The sequence below is a fragment of the Bos mutus genome, chromosome 6 (assembly GCF_027580195.1).
Source record: "Bos mutus isolate GX-2022 chromosome 6, NWIPB_WYAK_1.1, whole genome shotgun sequence".
In the NCBI taxonomy this organism is placed as follows: Eukaryota; Metazoa; Chordata; class Mammalia; order Artiodactyla; family Bovidae; genus Bos; species Bos mutus.
Window position 1 is genome coordinate 60,824,844 of NC_091622.1, and position 18,533 is coordinate 60,843,376.

At 43.2% G+C, this 18,533-nt stretch overlaps 2 protein-coding genes and 1 pseudogene across 2 annotated transcripts in view; 2 read left to right on the forward strand and 1 right to left on the reverse strand.

The window, feature by feature from the left end:
* TMEM33 (transmembrane protein 33) overlaps positions 1–11,069 on the forward strand; it is a 40,075-nt gene extending 29,006 nt beyond the window's left edge. The window contains exon 7 of the mRNA XM_070372335.1: positions 10,891–11,069. Within this exon, the coding sequence (XP_070228436.1) occupies positions 10,891–10,897 (7 nt within the window). The 3' untranslated portion in view covers positions 10,898–11,069. The remainder of the gene's footprint in view (positions 1–10,890) is intronic.
* A 375-nt stretch (positions 11,070–11,444) lies between these two features.
* LOC138988190 (small ribosomal subunit protein eS12-like) lies at positions 11,445–15,726 on the reverse strand (annotated as a pseudogene).
* The window catches only part of SLC30A9 (solute carrier family 30 member 9), an 88,182-nt gene continuing 85,365 nt past the window's right edge, over positions 15,717–18,533 (forward strand). The window contains exon 1 of the mRNA XM_070372336.1: positions 15,717–15,974. Within this exon, the coding sequence (XP_070228437.1) occupies positions 15,863–15,974 (112 nt within the window). The 5' untranslated portion in view covers positions 15,717–15,862. The remainder of the gene's footprint in view (positions 15,975–18,533) is intronic.

The following is an 18,533-nucleotide window of genomic DNA, read 5'->3' on the forward strand; positions in this document are numbered from 1 at the left end:
ATTGTCAAAGAAAGTTTAAATTTTGGAGATTACATGATATTGTGATATAATAGTAAGGGAACAGAATAAGGATCAGAACCAGGTTTCAGTAGTAACTACTTCATACAGATCTGTGACCTGGGGTAATCCATTTAACCATTCCTCACATGTGTTCCTGTTTTGAAGAATAGAGAGTAGTATAGGATCCATGGGACTTCCCTGGTAGTCCAGTGATTAAGAATATGCCTTCCAAAGCAGGGGATATGGGTTCAGCCCCTGGTTGGGCAAGTAAGCCTGTGGAGCAACTAGAGAGCCTGTGCACCACAACTAAAGAAAGTCCAAGTGCTGCAGGGAAGACCTGCGCAGCCAGACTTTTTTAAGAAAAAGAGTAATAGAGGATCCAGATTGCTAATGTATGTATGATGGAATAGGGTTTTCTTCCCTACCACTTCTTTCCATTTTCTAGAATGTTGCATTCTAAAAGCTACATTAATAGAAGGGTCAGGAGTTTTTTGTTATTTTCCCAAATAAAATTCACCATTTCTTCTATAAAAGGGTGTGTTTAAAACAGTATTACTTAATGCAGTGAAGGAGAAAAAGTATCAGTGCAATGAGGAAAGATCTAATTGAATTAGATATTCTATCTGGGGGTCAGACCCCCATGAGGAGTTTCCCCCACTGCCTCAAGCATACTCAAGTTTTGAAAACTGCTCACTATCAAAAGTAGAACCAGTTGGAGCAAAGAAAGACTGACAACGTCCTTTGGAAGCAAGACCCAGGAAGAACTGGAGCTGAGACTTTCCTGGAAGGAAGAAGTGAGTGTATCAAAAGGACGAAGGGACTGCGTATGTCTATAGAGCAGCACTGTCCAACAGTAACATAATGTAAGGCACGCATGCGATCCACATACGTAATTTAAAATGTTCTGGTAGCATATTAAAACAGCAAAAAGAGGGACTTCCCTGTGGTCCAGTGCCTAATACGCCAAGCTCCCAATACAGGGGGCCCAGGTTCAATCCCTGGTCATATCCCACATGCCTCAACCAAGAGCTTGCATTGCTGTTGTTTTAGTCGCTAAGTTGTGTCTGACTCTTTGCGACCCCATGGACTGTAGCCCGCCAGGCTCCTCTGTCCATGGGATTCTCCAGGCAAGAATACTGGAATGGGCTGCTATTTCCTCCTCCAGGGGATTTTCCTGACCCAGGGCTCGAACCCACATCTCCTGCATTGGCAGGCGGGTTCTCTACTGCTGAGCTACCAGGGAAGCCCCAAGAACTTGAAACCTACAACTAAAAAAAGATTCCATGTGCCACAACTAGAAAATCCTGCATCCCCCAGGAAAGACGGAAGATCCCACATGCCACAATAAGATCCAGTGCAGCCAAGTGAATAAATAAATATTTTTTAAAAAGTAAAAAGCATGGAGAAGGAAATGGCAACCCACTCCAGTGTTCTTGCCTGGAGAATCCCAGGGACGGGAAGCCTAGTGGGCTGCCGTCTAGGGGTCACACAGAGTTGGACACGACTGAAGTGACTTAGCATAGCATAGCAGCTTTTTTCACGGTCCAACTCTCACATCCATACGTGACTACTGGAAAAACCATAGCTTTGACTAGATGGACCTTTGTTGGCAAAGTATTATCTCTGTGTTTTAATATGCTGTCTAGGTTGATCGTAGCTTTTCTCCCAAGGAGCAAGTGTCTTTTAATTCCCTGGCTGCAGTCACCATCTGCAGTGATTTTGGAACCCAAGATAATAAAGTTTGTCACTGTTTCCAAAAAAAAAAAAGTAAAAAGCAACAGGTGAAATTAATTTTTGTAATATGTTTTATATAACCCACTATCAATAGTTATTAACTATTAATTTTATATTTTTTTATATCAAGCCTTCAATATATATTTTATTCTTCCAGCACATCTCAATTCAGACTTGCCATATATCAAATGCTCACTCTTCACATATGGTTAGTGGCTAATGTGTTGAACAACACAGATATGGAAGGTATGAAGGAGACTGTCTGAGATTCTCTGGTGACATTGGCATTATCACATGCTGTTCCCCCAGAGTCTAGGACTAAGACTCCATGGCTGTGAATGGAGCTTAGAAGCAACTTGAATAGAATAAAATACTCTCTGCTGGCTGGTGGACTTGTGGACTTCGTGTGGTTTGGATGACATGGCCTGAAAATGAAGCTGCAATTGAACATTCTTTGCAATTTTGTATGTATATTAAATTGTGTAACATTAAGACTGTGAAAGTGCTGCACTGAGTATGCAAGCAAATTTGGAAAACTCAGCAGTGGCCACAGGACTGGAAAAGGTCAGTTTCATTCCAATCCCAAAGAAAGGCAATGCTAAAGAATGCTCAAACTACCTCACAGTTGCACTCATCTCATACGCTAGTAAAGTAATGCTCAAAATTCTCCAAGCCAGGCTTCAGCAATACATGAACCATGAACTTCCAGATGTTCAAGCTGGTTTTAGAAAAGGCAGAGGAACCAGAGATCAAATTGCCAACATCTGCTGGATCATGGAAAAAGCAAGAAAGTTCCAGAAAAACATCTATTTCTGCTTTATTGACTATGCCAAAGCCTTTGACTGTGTGGATCACAATAAACTGTGGAAAATTCTGAAAGAGATGGAAATACCAGACCACCTGACCTGCCTCTTGAGAAATCTGTATGCAGGTCAGGAAGCAACAGTTAGAACTGGACAAGGAACAACAGACTGGTTCCAAATAGGAAAAAGAGTACGTCAAGGCTGTATACTGTCAGCCTGCTTGTTTAACTTATATGCAGAGTACATCATGAGAAACACTGGGCTGGAAGAAGCACAAGCTGGAATCAAGATTGCTGGGAGGAATATCAATAACCTCAGATATACAGATGACACCACCCTTATGGCAGAAAGGGAAGAGGAACTAAAAAGCCTCTTGATGAAAGTGAAAGAGGAGAGTGAAAAAGTTGGCTTAAAGCTCAACATTCAGAAAACAAAGATCATGGCATCTGGTCCCATCACTTCATGGGAAATAGATGGGGAAACAGTGGAAACAGTGCTGACTTTATTTTTGGGGGCTCCAAAATCACTGCAGATGGTGACTGCAGCCATGAAATTAAGACACTTACTCCTTGGAAGGAAAGTTATGACCAACCTAGACAGCATATTCAAAAGCAGAGACATTACTTTGCCAACAAAGGTCCATCTAGTCAAGGCTATGGTTTTTCCAGTGATCATGTATGGATGTGAGAGTTGGACTATAAAGAAAGCTGAGCACCGAAGAATTGATGCTTTTGAACTGTGGTGTTGGAGAAGACTCCTGAGAGTCCCTTGGACTGCAAGGATATCCAACCAGTCCATACTAAAGGAGATCAGTCCTGGGTGTTCTTTGGAAGGACTGATGCTAAAGCTGAAACTCCAGTACTTTGGCCACCTCATGCGAAGATTTGACTCATTGGAAAAGACTCTGATGCTGAGAGGGATTGGGGGCAGGAGGAGAAGGGGACGACAGAGGATGAGATGGCTGGATGGCATCACTGACTTGATGGACATGAATTTGGGTGGACTCAGGGAGTTGGTGATGGACAGGGAGGCCTGGTGTGCTACAATTCATGGGGTCGCAAGGAGTCGGACACTACTGACTGACTGAACTGAACTGAAGACTGCTTTATTACAGAGTAAGGGCTTCTCAGGTGGCACTAGTGGTAAAGAACCTGCCTGCAATACAGGAGACTTAAGAGACGCAGGTTCAGTCCCTGGGTCGGGAACATACCCTGGAGAAGGAAATGGCAACCCACTTCAGTATTCTTGCCTGGAGAATCCCATGGACAGAGGAGCCTGATGGGCTACAGTTCATGGGGTCACAAAGAGTTGGACCTGACTGAAATGACTTATTGCACATGCTCACTATAATATAGACCACCTTCTCTTCCATTATCTGGTGTATTCGTCTGCTCAGGTTGCCATAACAAAATCTTGTAAACTGGGTAACTTAACAGGAATTTTATTTCCTCACAGTTCTGGAGGTTGAGAATTCCAAGGTCAAGATGCCAGGAAAGTAGATTTCATTCTGAGGACTCTTGGCTTATAAGTAGTTGCCATCTCACTTTATGGTCAGGTGGCCTTTCTTTGATGTGTGTACTTGGAGAGAGAGAGGAGATTTCTCTCTTCCTCCTCTTATAAAGCCACCTATTGGCTTAGGGCTCTACCCTTATGACTTCATGTAACCTTAATTATCTCCCTATCTCCACAATCACAGTAGGGGTAGGACTTTAATATAAAAATGTGGACACAATCCAGCCTAGTTAATTAAGCAGACAAGGACTTGGCTAACAACCATTAGCCTGGCTAACATTTTTTTAAAAGGTGGGAAGGTTCAGGCTTGGGAGCTCTGAAACAGAGAATGAAGGAGCTTCCTATTGTTGTCACTCTTGCTGGGACACTCTCCTGGACTCTTGTCCCTATTGCCTCTGAATTTGTGTATTTAGGCCTCACATCTCTTCCCTCATCAAAATATGTTGCATGAGATGCCTTGCTTTTCCCATTTTCTTGCAAATTGAGGCCTTTCACAGATTTCTGATGGTTGATTGGAGCTTCTGTCGCATCTGTGGGCCCTCACTGGGAAAGAGCCTGAGAAATCAAGGGTCAGTCTTCTACCTTGGGGAGATAAATCCACAAGGTGGGAGATTGTCCAGACACTGAAAGTATTCAAAATATGCTGGGCAGCCAGAAAATATAAATGTCCTTCACTGGCACTGAGTTCTATTATTGCTTGAAAAAAAAATCCAGTTCAGGAGACATAAATTTAACTCAAAAACAACTTAGTTTGTTAGAATTTGTTTCAAAAGCAACTGTTAAATTGTCTGCTTTCAAATTTACTTTTCTTTATACCTGAATACCTGACCTTGCTTCTAACCTTTGCAGTTGCATCATATTTTTACATCCTGGTGAATAATAGCCAAAATCTACTGGCTGGAGTATGTCAGGGGCTTGTATTCCCTTGGCTGGGAGGTGGAGTGAGTGAACAATGATGTTTCACTTATGGAAAAGGTATAAGAATAAGGAATAAGTGTGAGCCCATTATTGAAAAAACAGCATGGGTGTGAAATAGTAGGCCACCTCGGAGCTTCTCACCTATTCTGTGTGCTGCTGCTACTGCTAAGTCACTTCAGTCATGTCCGACTCTGTGCGACCCCATCGATGGCAGCCCACTAGGCTCCCCCATCCCTGGGATTCTCCAGGCAAGAATACTGGAGTGGGTTGCTATTTCCTTCTCCAATGCTTGAAAGTGAAAAGTGAAAGTGAAGTCGCTCAGTCATGCCCGACTCTTAGCAACCCCACGGACTGCAGCCTACCAGGCTTCTCCGTCCATGGGATTTTCCAGGCAAGAGTACTGGAGTGGGTTGCCATTGCCTTCTCCAATGGTCCCTAACTGGAACCCAAATATTATTCAGCAATGGAATGGATAAACTATGGATACTCACAACAGTGGGATGCTATATAGTGACAGGAATGAACACAGCAACATGGATGAATCCTACAAATATAATGTTGAGATAAAGAAACCAGACTCTTGCATACGTATCATGAGAGTCCATCATATATAATCCACGCATACAGAGTCCCCAAACAGTCAAAACTAACCTATGTTGTTATAAGACAGGATTAGTGGCACACTTGATGGTTGGGAAGATCCTGATGAGAAGAGAGGTCTTCTGGAAAGCCGGTCATGCTGAGTGCTGGTTACAGCTTTGCTCACTGCTTAGAATTTTTAGAGCTCTGCCCTCAAGACTTGTGCTGTTTTCTGTGTATTATACTTCCATAAAAAGCTAAGTTTTGAAAAACTTAAGGAGAGTTTCCTTTGGCGTCACCACTTGTGGCTTTGGGGAAGAAATGAACTCTTCACAAATGCTGCTTTCCCCCAGAACATCAAATCTACAGTCCACATGCTTTCGGTCCACAGATTATTTCTCTCAAGGATAAAAGTTAACCACATGTTTCATTCTCTTTTGCCCTCTGGAGTATTTAGTAACTTGACTTTCCCTACTGTAACAACTGTAATCCCAATCTTGTTCCCTGACCTCTCAGGAAAGGAGGTGGTGGGGTGGAATGTATACATGCCAATTTCACATTTCATTTCCTTTGCTTCGGCAGGATGGCTTTGCCTGTACACACAATGAGTCTGTGCACACCCACACTGCTTCTGCCCTTGCTTGTACACCAGGTAGCGACATCCTTGGTGTGGTCCTTTTCTTTTTGAAGCGTTCAGGTGGGCAAGCTCTCTCCTTTTCTAATCCCACAGAGGAAAAACAACATGATGCCAACAAATATATCTGTGATCAAAATTAAATTTGTGTTCTTGTTAAGATTCAGGATAAAGCCACTGACTATCTCATAAAAGATTATCTAAGTTAGTTTTCCAAATAAGCAGCCAAGTTTGTCTCATGATCAGAATTACTATTTTCCCAAAGCTAAAGACAGGATGAAACTGAGGAACAGTCTGCTCAACTACAGAGGCAAATTTTTGCAAGATGTGGAACTTCTTCAGAGTTAAGGTTAATGGTAATATTCATGACACTTCACCCATTACCTACTTCTATTTCTATCTGTCTGACTTAATATTCCCTGTGTGTGCTTAGTCACTCAGTCGTGTCAGACTCTTTGGGACCCCATGGACTGTAGCCTGCCAGGATCGTCTGTCCATGGGAATTCTCCAGGCAAAAATACTGGAGTGGGTTGCCATGCCCTCCTCCAGGGGATCTTTCCAACACAGGGATTGAACCCAGGTCTCCCACATTGCAGGTGGATTCTTTACCATCTGAGCCACCAGAGAAGCCCTGATATTCCTTTTATTAGGGTATTTGTTTATATAAAAAATTCTTGAGAATTTCCTGGTGGTCCAGTGGTTAAGACTCCATGCTTTCAATGCAAGGGGAGTGGGTTCAATCCCTGGGCCAGGAACTAAAATCCCACATACTGAGCAGTGCAGCCAAAAAAAAAAAACTCCTGAAACAGACAAATTAATATAATGTTGCTCACACAAAATAGATACAAAATCTGGGGAAATGATCTCTTGACCTACATTTTAGACAACAGTGGGAAGAAAAGAAAAAAATGAGATAATGATTTTTTAAAAAAGAAAACAGTGAAAGACATTATATTTTCTTCCAAAGGACAAAACCCACTGGCTTAGAAAGTACTCTAGTGGTTGAGAGATCTTTGTGCCTCAGTTTCTTCATCTATAACTTGGTGAAGTGAAGTTGCTCATTCGTGTCCTACTCTTTGTGACCCCATGGACTGTAGCCTTCCAGGCTCCTCCGTCCATGGGATTCTCCAGGCAAGAATACTAGAGTGGGTTGCCATTTCCTTCCCCAGGGGATCTTCCCAACTCAGGGATCAAACCCTGGTCTCCTGCATTCCAGGCAGACGCTTTAACCTCTGAGCCACCAGGGCTATAACTTGGTAAGGTATGAATGAGATAATGCACATAGAGGGCATGACAATTAGTGTAAATAATCAGTATTACTATGACGACTATCATCATTTGAAATTATATGTGTTTATTTTTGAATTTTCTGTCTCTCCCAATAAAAAATAAGCTCCATGATGCTGGAATCTTACCTGTGTAGTACACACAGGCATCTGCTGAATGTGTCTCAATTTCAGCAATAAGTAAAGGAAGGATGAGATTTCTCAAAGAATTTAAGGTCAATGGAATTTTCCCCTAAGAAACTCTAAAGCTGACACTGTTACCCCAAAACTGTGTTTGCTTCTTGGTGAGTGTCCACCCAAGAGATACAACCAAGCCAAAGAGGAAGAGAGAGAAGGATTTTTTACTTGCAGCAAATAAGAACACCAGGGATCATTTCCAAAGCAGTGTCTCCCTGAACAGCAAAATTGGGGAATTTTTTAGCTAAGGGCACATGCGTATTGGTGAAGGGGCTTGAGCAGAGGAGAATTCAGCATTGAATTGGGGCAGAGATCCACAGAGTCCAGACTTTAGTTGATTGAAGTTATGAGGGTCAGGAAAGTTCAACATCACCATTCCATCCTCCATCTGGGTGGGGGCCTTTGTGCGTGCAGAACTCAGATAGGTGTCAGGTTGCTATGTATCTCCCTTAAGGAGGAACTAGGATTCTGTTTTATCACTGAACTACTGTTTTTTGACTACTTTTGTTTTGTTTCTGCATTTCCTCAAGATCACTAACTACAGAGACCTGTTCAAGGGCACGCACTGTGGCCAGACTTAGAGCACAAGATGGCTTCGGGCCCAAAATAGCTTATCTTATATCAAGAAAGCCACGCCTGGCTCTCTTTCTCTGAGGTGGGGGGTCTACCCTATGTGCTTACAGCATTACTTCAATTTTCAGCACTTGGGGAAATTTTGGAGTGCATCCACCAGGACAAATATATGATGACAATATAGGTATAAACACCAAGACAACTGCAGAAGTATTTTAATCCAAGTCCATGGACAACATATGTGATACAGCATTGTGAGGGTTAAAAATGAAACAGCATGATTTATCTTATTCAAACTTTTAGGCAAGTCAAGGCTTTTGTAGGCTTATTAAAATTAATACAGTGTCTAAGTCAAGTTATACAGTGCTATGAAGTTTTGACTTTTTTTTTAATTTAATGATGGAAACTTTTTTTTTTTTTAAGAATATTTTTTATTTATTTTTGGCTGCATTGGATGTAAGCTGTGGCATATAGGATCTTTGTTACAGTGTTTGGGCTCCAGAGCAAATCCGATCTTAGTTACCTGACCAGGGATCTAACCCATGTCCCTTGCATTTGAAGGCAGGTTCTTAACCACTGGACTTTGACCAGTCTTGATTAAAATGATAGTTGAAACTAGGGGTCAACTTTAAGAATCCAAAGCATTTAAGTTACCAATATAATAAAAGTTCATGATTATTTACATATAGTTACCAGAAAAATCTGGTCCCACCACTTCATAGGAAATAGATGGGGAAACTGTGGAAACAGTGTCAGACTTTATTTTTGGGGGCTCCAAAATCACTACAGATGGTGACTGCAGCCATGAAATTAAAAGACACTTACTCCTTGGAAGGAAAGTTATGACCAACCTAGATAGCATATTCAAAATGTTAGGTAGGTAGAATAGGGAAAAGGAGTCCAAAATGGCAATGGCTAAAAGACAAGGAAGGTCAAAGGAAGGTCCAAGGACCAGAGTGAAGACTTCAGGCAGAACAAACAGAACAAACAGCACTCCTGGCTAAGCCCAATTTGCATAGAGCAGGCCCAGGTGGAGGAAAAAACATATAAAAGGAGGAGCCAAAGCGCTTTCTCTCGGACTCTCTCTCTCCCCCACGTGTGCGTGCTCTTTTCTTTCTTTCTCTCTCTTTCTCTCTCTCTCTCTCCTGCTATCTTCTAAATAAAATGGAGCTGTAACACTGATTTGCCTAAGAGCTGTAACACGGTTTGTCCAAGACCCGAGAGCTGTGATGCGCCGAGGGCTTTAATGTCCGTTGCTCCAAATCTTTGTTGTGACGAGACAAAGAACTGAGGAACATACACTCGCGTGACAAAAAGCAGAGACATTACTTTGCCAACAAAGGTCCATCTAGTCAAGGCTATGGTTTTTCCACTGGTTATGTATGGATGTGAGTGTTGGACTGTGAAGAAAGCTGAACGCTGAAGAACTGATGCTTTTGAACTGTGGTGTTGGAGAAGACTCTTGAGAGTCCCTTGAACTACAAGGAGATTCAACCAGTTCATCCTAAAGGAGACCAGTCCTGGGTGTTCATTAGAAAGACTGATGTTGAGGCTGAAACTCCAATACTTTGGCCACCTCATGCAAAAAGTTGACTCATTGGAAAAGACCCTGATGCTGGGAGGGAGTGGGGGCAGGAGGAGAAGGGGACAACAGAGGATGAGATGGCTGGATGGCATCATCAACTTGATGCACGTGAGTTTGGGTGAACTTTGGGAGTTGGTGATGGACAGGGAGGCCAGGCATGCTGTGATTCATGGGGTTGCAAAGAGTTGGACACGACTGAGCAACTGAACTGAACTGAACCAGAAAAATTAGAGTTAAATCTTTAGGTGTTTTAGATCATAAAAACTGGATTACTGCTAAAATCTATTTACAAGGAAAGGATAAAAACTTTAATATTCAGATTTCTGAGTAATCTTGAGGTTATAAATATTTATGGAGCAGCATTTTTTAATGTTTAACCACTTAATGTTTTAATCTATGTTTGTCATAGAAAGTTAAATTTGCTTACCATTCTTGTGATAATTTAATCAATATGACCTCACTAATCTGGTTGTACTTTTTCAATTATCATAAAAGACTGTTGATTCTCTTAAAATTGGTAACATACTAATTTATTTCCCCTTGAATTAGTTATGTTGTAGTGAAACTGAGAACCCTGTGGGGCCTTTCAGTATTCCCGTTTCTCATTTGTAGGAAAAGGCTCAGTGGTGTCTGACTCTCTGCCACCCCATGGACTGCAGCCCGCCAAGCTCCTCTGTCCATGGGGATTCTCCAGGCAAGAATACTGGATTGGGTTGCCATTCCCTCTGCAGGGGATCTTCCCAACTCAGGGATCGAACCCAATCTCCCACATTGCAGGCAGATTCTTTACATTCTGAGCCACCAGAGAAGCCCAGGAAAAAGGCTATAGCCTCTAAAACCTTCCCTGTGCATGGGATTCTCCAGGCAAGATTACTAGAGTGGATTGTCATGGAGTGGTTGTCATGCCCTTCTCCAGGGGATCTTCCTGACCCAGGAATTGAACCCGTGTCTCTTACTTGTCCTGCATTAACAGGTGGGGTATTTACCACTGGCACCACCCTGGAAGCCCCAGGATATACATAACAATGTATCTCTTCAGATAAATACAATAAGACATACATAACAATATAGCTCTTTGTTCTTTTACAGGAACTAAGGCCCCCACCAGGTGAAAGAAGGTAACTGCAGCCTGGGCTGGTTGGAACCAAAAGGCTGATGATTGAGATTCATGGAACATCACTCCATTTGCTTACCATCAACCAGTCAGAGAAAGGTCACAACCCTGTAGACTTTTCTCCAAATTTTGCCCATAAAAACTCTTCCTTGAAACCCTTCCGAGAGTTTGAGCTTACTGATCATGAACCACCTGTTGCCCTTGTTTGGCCCTGCAAATAAATCTGCTCTAAATGCTGATGTTTTGATTTGTTAGGATTCACAATGCATCAGGCACATGAACTTGGGTTCAACAATGGTAGTGACCTCTGAGAGGCAGCGGTGACCAGTGACATAAAGCAAGATCTTAATTCCCTGCCCAGGAATTGAACCTGGGTAGCCTGGATGGAAACACAGGAATCCTAGCCACCAGACTAGCAAGGGCTAGAGACTAGAAGCTAATTTTCACTGGCTCTTACTCCCAGTGAAAAATTCATTTCTCACAGAGGCAAAAACTGTAAATGCAGGTACAAAGTTTATTATTAGACACAGCGTTACAACACGAGGGAGAGCACACAAAGAAACAGTTTGTTCAGTTAAGAGAGGAGCAAGGCAGAGATGCACACACTTGGAGAGAAAGGGTGCGGGCATCCCCCTGAGTGAGGAGAAGGGCAGTAAAGAGGCAGTTAAGTCATTTATATAGGATAGTTCTTTGCTTACCTTTGGCTAATTGTCTGGTTTCTTTTTCCCCACCTGACCTGCCCTAGGACCCTCCCCAACATGCGTGTGCAACTTTCCAAGATGGATTTCAGCCCAGAGGCCTATGGAATCACATATGCTGGGGTCTGCCCCTCCTTTTTATCCCCCAGGAGTCTTTCTGAGCATGTGAAATGTCTCCCTTGCCCCATGGAGAGGAAATACATGACCTCTTGATCCTTTACTCAAACAATGCTTAGCCCCTCTCTGCTCCTGTCATGACTGTTATCTGAAGGTGTCCATAGGAGACAGTCTGACTACTTACCCTGTTTCAGTTGTTATTTCCATTTCGGAGAGCAAACAGGAGGCTGGTTGTAAATGTCTAAATTGGAGCTCACCTATTCCTGCCTCAGTAGCACTATAGTCAAATGACTCATTAATTTTAAAATCATGTATTCCATTCAATTAATTTATTTGTCAGGCACTGTTTTACCCCTGGGAACCAGCAATGGGCAAAACACAAGACTCCAGCATCATGATGCTTATTTTTCATTCTGAGAGACAGAAAATTATAATAAATGCATAGATAATTTCAAGTATATACAGGCATTTTGAAGAAAAGCATACAGGGCAAAGGGGTAGAGAATAAACAAGCCTATTATAGCATCAGGGAGGAAGAAATTTTCCTCTACCTTTTGAGAAATAGACTATTTCCTGCCATACCAGTAAATAAAGGATATCCCAGTCATCAGCGATTGCAATCACTACTGATTGCAGTCACCATGAGTGGTGAGCTGGTGAGCCCTGGGGAATCTCAGGATTCCTCAGGACATATAGGACATTGTATGAACCTATAGGACACTGGTCCCAGATAGCTGAGTCATGTATCAAGGGTATGATTTCAGTGAGCACAGACTCTTGCATCTTCCCATACATAGACAGGTGCTAAATGAGGTATCTTGTATCCCTTTAATTAACAATAATCTTTTTTTTTTTTAAACCAAGAACTCAGTTTTTAATTTCATCATTTCTTGCATTTGAAGTACTCCTCGATGACATCCTTGGCCTGAGATTCTTTGCCATAGTCCTTAACCACCAAACAACTGCAACCAAACCACTTTACGGGGTTTTCCCTCTCTGTCAATTTTTCAGAGGCCTACCCGTTCCCCTAGTTTCTTGTTGTCATCAACCTTAATCAGGTTGATTTGATGCTCAGCACAAAGGGCCTCCACCAACTTGACATACATGGGCTCATCATGGTTGGATGCAAGCACACATAGATGGGCTTGGCGCTTGTCTAAAGCTTTCACAGCTTCGCCAATTCCACGTGCTAAGCCATCGTGAATGAGCGCAGTCTTCAGCACCTCTTGCAGAGCAGTATTGACGTCTATTACACCTCCAGCAGCAATGCCTTCCTTGGCCACGGCAGTGGGTTATGGGTGGAGCCCAATCTTGAATGCACCTGAGCCTCCGCCTCTGCAGCAGCAGGGAAAGAGAGCAACGATAACCTTTTGATGTTCAAACTACCTGCCCTTTGTAGCAAAACTATATAACCTGATTCTCCCCTCACCTCCTCGGAGCAGTTCTCTCCAGGTTACTTGAGATGCTGCTTCCCTGGCTTGAAGTCCTAAAAATTCCTGCGGAATAAAACATAACTCTCAATATTTTTTAAGTCTACACCTTCTAAGTTCTAGTTGGTCTAAGAGTTAAACTTACATCAGATGGATTACAGGATAAAATCAAACAAAAGTTCAACAACATGTATACATAGGAGAGACCCAGGAAAACTGAGTAACTCTCCAAAATGGCCAACTTGAATACCACCTTCAGTTAAAAAAAAAAGAGGATGTTAGGGGTGGTGGTTTGGGACTTCCAAGGGGAGGAAGGCAACTGAAAAGGAGACAAAAACAGCAGACGTTTGGTAAACAAATGTTTGATGGGTCAGCAAACACAATGGGACACAGAGGGGAATTTTAGCAGACTTTGCTAGGTTCCTCTGAGTCTACACATCTAGTTTGTACTATGGTTATCTATGGTGGTATCACCCTTGGCAGACACATCTTCCACATTCTTTTAAGCAGGTCGGGGAAAGGTCAAAGGTAATGAGTCTCTGACCTTAAAAAAAAATCAGCCTAAACTAATACACATGCCAAAGAAACTCACTTTGGGGTGGAAAATCTTGCTTCCTCCACATTCTTTTAAGCAGGTCGGGGAAAGGTCAAAGGTAATGAGTCTTTGACCTTAAAAAAAAAATCAGCCTAAACTAATACACATGCCAAAGAAACTCACTTTGGGGTGGAAAATCTTGCTCCCATACTATAGCTAGGGCGGTCAAGGCAGGTGTCGCTCTTTTGAGCTAAGACCTGAGAGCATGTCAGATAAACATCACAGTTAATGCTTGGTGAATATTGTTGATTGCTTTCTCCCTGGGACCACACTGACTCCTATTTACTTGTCTGCACACCTGCTCTACCCACATAAATCCTGAGCATGTAAGTCTTATATTACAGACAGGAGTCCCAGGTTCAGAGGTTAGTAAGGCAAGTTCTGATTCTGTGGGTACTTGCCCTCATGGTAATGGCTACACAGCAGTGTTGTGACATACTGTGGAACAGGTTCTGAGAGCACTGAGGACCAATTAGCCTAGTCTTGGGCTTATCCAATAAGGCTCAGGAGAAGGAGAGGCTCAGAAGGCCATTGTCCTTCCTTCCCATCTTCCATCCTGTTCCAACAGCATGGCCCAGGATCTGAGCCCAGAAAAAAGGAGAGTAGGCAGAGCCCCCCAAAGCTGTCACTTCTGCCCAAGTTTTCATGGGCTGTTAAGAAGCAAATAATTCACGTGTAGACATCCAAGCAAAGTGCCACAGTAGAAGCAAGGAAGACAGTTCAGTTCAGTTGCTCAGTCATGTCCGACTCTTTGTGACTCCATGGACTGCAGCATGCCAGGTCTCCCTGTCCATCACCAACTCTCGGACCTTACTCAAACTCATGTCCATCGAGTCAGGACACAATTTAAGTGACTGAACCACCGCAACCATGTTAGTCAGGGATGTTTTCACCTAAAAGTGTAGGCAAAATGTGGCTTCTTGGTTTAAAAGACTTATATAACTAAAAAACACGAGATAATTCAGTCTATTAATGATTTCAGTTCAGTTCAGTCGCTCAGAAGTGTCCAACTCTTTTGAGACCCCATGGACTGCAGCATGCCAGACTCCCCTGTTCATCACCAACTCCTGGAGCTTGGTGAAACATGTCCATCAAGCTGGTGATGCCATCCAACCATCTCATCCTCTGTTGACCCCTTTCCTCCTGTCTTAAATCTTTCCCAGCATCAGGGTCCTTTCAAAGGAGTCAGTTCTTCGCATCAGGTGGCCAAAGTATTAGAGTTTCAGCTTCAGCATCAGTCCTTCCTAAGAATATTCAGGACTGATTTTCTTTAGGATTGAATGGTTTGATCTCCTTGCATTCCAAGGGACTCTCAAGAGTCTTCTCCAACACCACAGTGCAAAAGCATCAATTCTTCAGCGCTCAGCTTTCTTTATAGTCCAACTCTCACATCCATACATAACTATTGGAAAAACTATAGCTTTGACTAGATGGATCTTTGTTGGCAAAGTAATGTCTCTGCTTTTTAATATGCTGTCTAGGTTGGTCATAGTTTTTCCTCCAAGGAGTAAGCGTCTTTTAAGTTCATGGCTGCAGTCACCATCTGCAGTGACTTTGGAGCTCCCCAAAATAAAGTCTATCACTGTTTCCGTTGTTTCCCCATCTATTTACCATTAAGTGATGGGACCGGATGCCATGATCTTAGTTTTCTGAATGTTGAGTTTCAATCCAACGTTTCTACTCTCCTCTTTCACTTTCATCAAGAGGCTCTTTAGCTGTTCTTCGCTTTCTGCCATAAGTGTGGTGTCATCTGCATATCTGAGGTTACTGATATTTCTCCCGGCAATCTTGATTCCAGACATTCAAACAAAGCGCCACAGTAAAAGCGCGGAAGACAGGGAAAACGCCAAAGTTCCTGCGCAGCCACGCCTTCCCCAAGTGGTCAGGGTCTGGCAAGGTCTCGCGATTGGTCCTGCTCGCGCACGCCACTTCCGCTGTCTCCGCAGCTAGGTCTCTAAATGATGTTACCATTTCCGGGTTCGCTGAAGCCGCCTCAGGCGGCGCAAGGGTCGGTGTTCGGTAGTGTCCGGTCTATGGAGTCAGTTGGTGGCGGCGGCGGCGCGGAGGCAGCAGGCGGTGTCCGAGTGGGGGCCTTTGCCCCGCCAGGATGTTACCGGGCTTGGCCGCCGCCGCTGCGGCCCACAGATGTAGCTGGTCTTCCCTGTGCCGGCTCCGTCTGCGCTGCAGGGCGGCGGCCCGGGGCTCCAGCGACCGCCAGGGTGAGTGTCCCGCGCCGACCACTGACTCCGCGGAAGCCGGACTTGAAGACAAGGCCGGGCTCGGAGCCGGGTGCCTCGCCTCGGGCAGTACGCCGCCTTGCCCTTCCCCAGCCAAAGAACCTTCCTTTTGGCCCTCCGTCTTCGCAGTTCAGGATACCCACCCTGCCGTGGCCCCTACAGGCCTCCTTGATCTGGTCTCGCGTACAGTTCTAGCACGGCTCCCGCGGGAATTTGGGGCATTTCGCGGTCCGATGGCATCCATGAAACCGACTACTTCGTTTCAGATGAAAGGTTACGTGAGCATCTTAGTGCATGGCGGTGACGGCCCGCCTCCTCCCCCAGTCAATAGGAAATTGCTGACTCCAAGTTCCAGGGTGTTTTAAGCTCACCGCCTTACCTTTATTGAGCACTTGTGACTCTGGATTTTCTTACCCTATTGCTTTTCTCATATGCCCAGCTTGTTTTATTAAATTTTCTGAGAGGAAGTTGGGAGTTACTACTTAACATTTACGAATAATTATTTAATATGAGACTCTGACAGTCCCGCAATTAATTGAATGAACCCAGTTCGGTTGAAGACTCTTTTTGGTGAAGAAATGTTTACTGGTTTACTGTTTTTATAATTCTTATCCAACAATCTTTTCTGACTCAAATTTCAGTTGGCAGTTTGCAAAATATCATTGAACTTGCAAGTCTGAGTCAAGCTTACCTCCGTTTTTGCCATACCAATAGTCCCTAGCAGGCCGAGAGGAACAATGAGGGAGAGACAGAATCAAATCCACTCCTAACCTAATCCCCCAGATTCTTGTGGGTGAAAAGAGAATTTAAAGAAACATTTCCCCAAAGTTTATGTTTGAAAAATCTTGTAGCATGTTTGTGACTTTGCAATAAAAGTTGGAAGTTGTAGTCATTCAAGTTTCTAAGTAACATAAGCTTTAGAAGCTCTTTACTGTGTAGGTATTTTGGCATATGGTCCTATTTTTGATTTGTAGTAAATGTAGAAACTGGCTCTTAAAATTTCAGAAGGGTTCATTTTAAAAGAGCTGTTTTGGAGACTTAGGTAGTGATAAAAACGTGTAACTGTGGAGTTTTCCTGTAATGGGAAATATACCCGATTCTCTTGTGAACAAGATGAATCATCTAGTTCTACCATACTCCAAAATCCTCATCTAAGCTTTCTAGCATGATTGCTTCTGTTGACCAAGTAGTTTTGGCATTTTACACTTAAATTAGGTGGAGTGGCTGTTGTTGCTTGGTCGCGAAGTCATGTCCCACTCTGCAACCCAGTGGACTGTAGCTAAATTTAGTCTAAACTGCCTTTAAGTGTTGGTAAAAGGAGGTGAAATGGTGTAATTTGTAATTCATTATTCTCTGTTGAAATTTATGTGCTCTTTTCTCATCCCTCTGTGATAAGAATCGCCTGTCTTCACCAGTCACAATGACTGCAAAGTTGTTTACAGTATTTATTACCAAAAAATTAAAGTGTGTTCTCATACTTAAAAATAGTAGATTGAAAAATAACCTTGTTGGTGAAAATTTAGTTTCAATAATACCTAAACAGCTTTTAAAAGGGTGACCATAATTGTTACAAAACTTCAAAAGGATTATTTAGAAAAAGTACTAATCAAGTTGGTTGCACCTAAGAAAGAAATATTGGAAGAACTTTTGGAGAGAAATTTCTAAAAATAAGTGTTTTTACTTTGTCAAGAAATAAAGTTTAGTTTGTGCTTCTGAAAGCCCTGTGTAAATTTAAAAAGAGTAGTAGAGGAAGAATCTTAAGGGAAACAACTGCTTCTTGCTGCTGCTGCTGCTGCTAAGTTGCTTCAGTCGTGTCCAACTCTGTGCGACCCCATAGACGGCAGCCCACCAGGCTCCTCTGTCCCTGGGATTCTCCAGACAAGAATACTGGAGTGGGTTGCCATTTCCTTCTCCAATGCGTCCATGCATGCTCAGGCGCTTCAGTCGTGTCCGACTCTTTGCAACCCTATGGACAGCAGCCCATCAGGCTTCTCTGTCCACGGGATTCTGTAGGCAAGAATATGGGAGTGGGTTGCCATTTCCTTCTCCAAACTGCTTCTTATGCATGCTCAAAGATGAGAAATGCTGGTGGGTCTATTTAACACTGTAAACTGCCGGGGTCCAGCCCCGGTGGATCCAGGGAATTCGAAGCGGGGACGGCATCGGCGAGGATCAGGAAACAACTGCTTAATTAAACGTTAATTAAGGATATAAAGAGTAATAGAATAAGGCTAGCTCAGTGAGGAAATTCAGTGGAGAAAAGAGGCTGAAATAAGGCTAGCTCAGTGAGGAAATTCAGTGGAGAAAAGAGGCTGAATAATTCAGCCAGAAGGTGAGAGAAAGAACGACATGGGGAGACCAAGTTTCGGTGAACAAGGTCCGCACTTTATTTTCCAAAGTAGTTTTTATACCTTAAGTTATGCATAGAGGATAATGGGGGAAGGGGTAGAGTCATGCAGCAAGCCAGGCTTTCTTCCTGCAAACTTATCATATGCAAAAGCTTAGGTGATTTGCATCATCTTCTGGCCCGGAGGCCTGTTA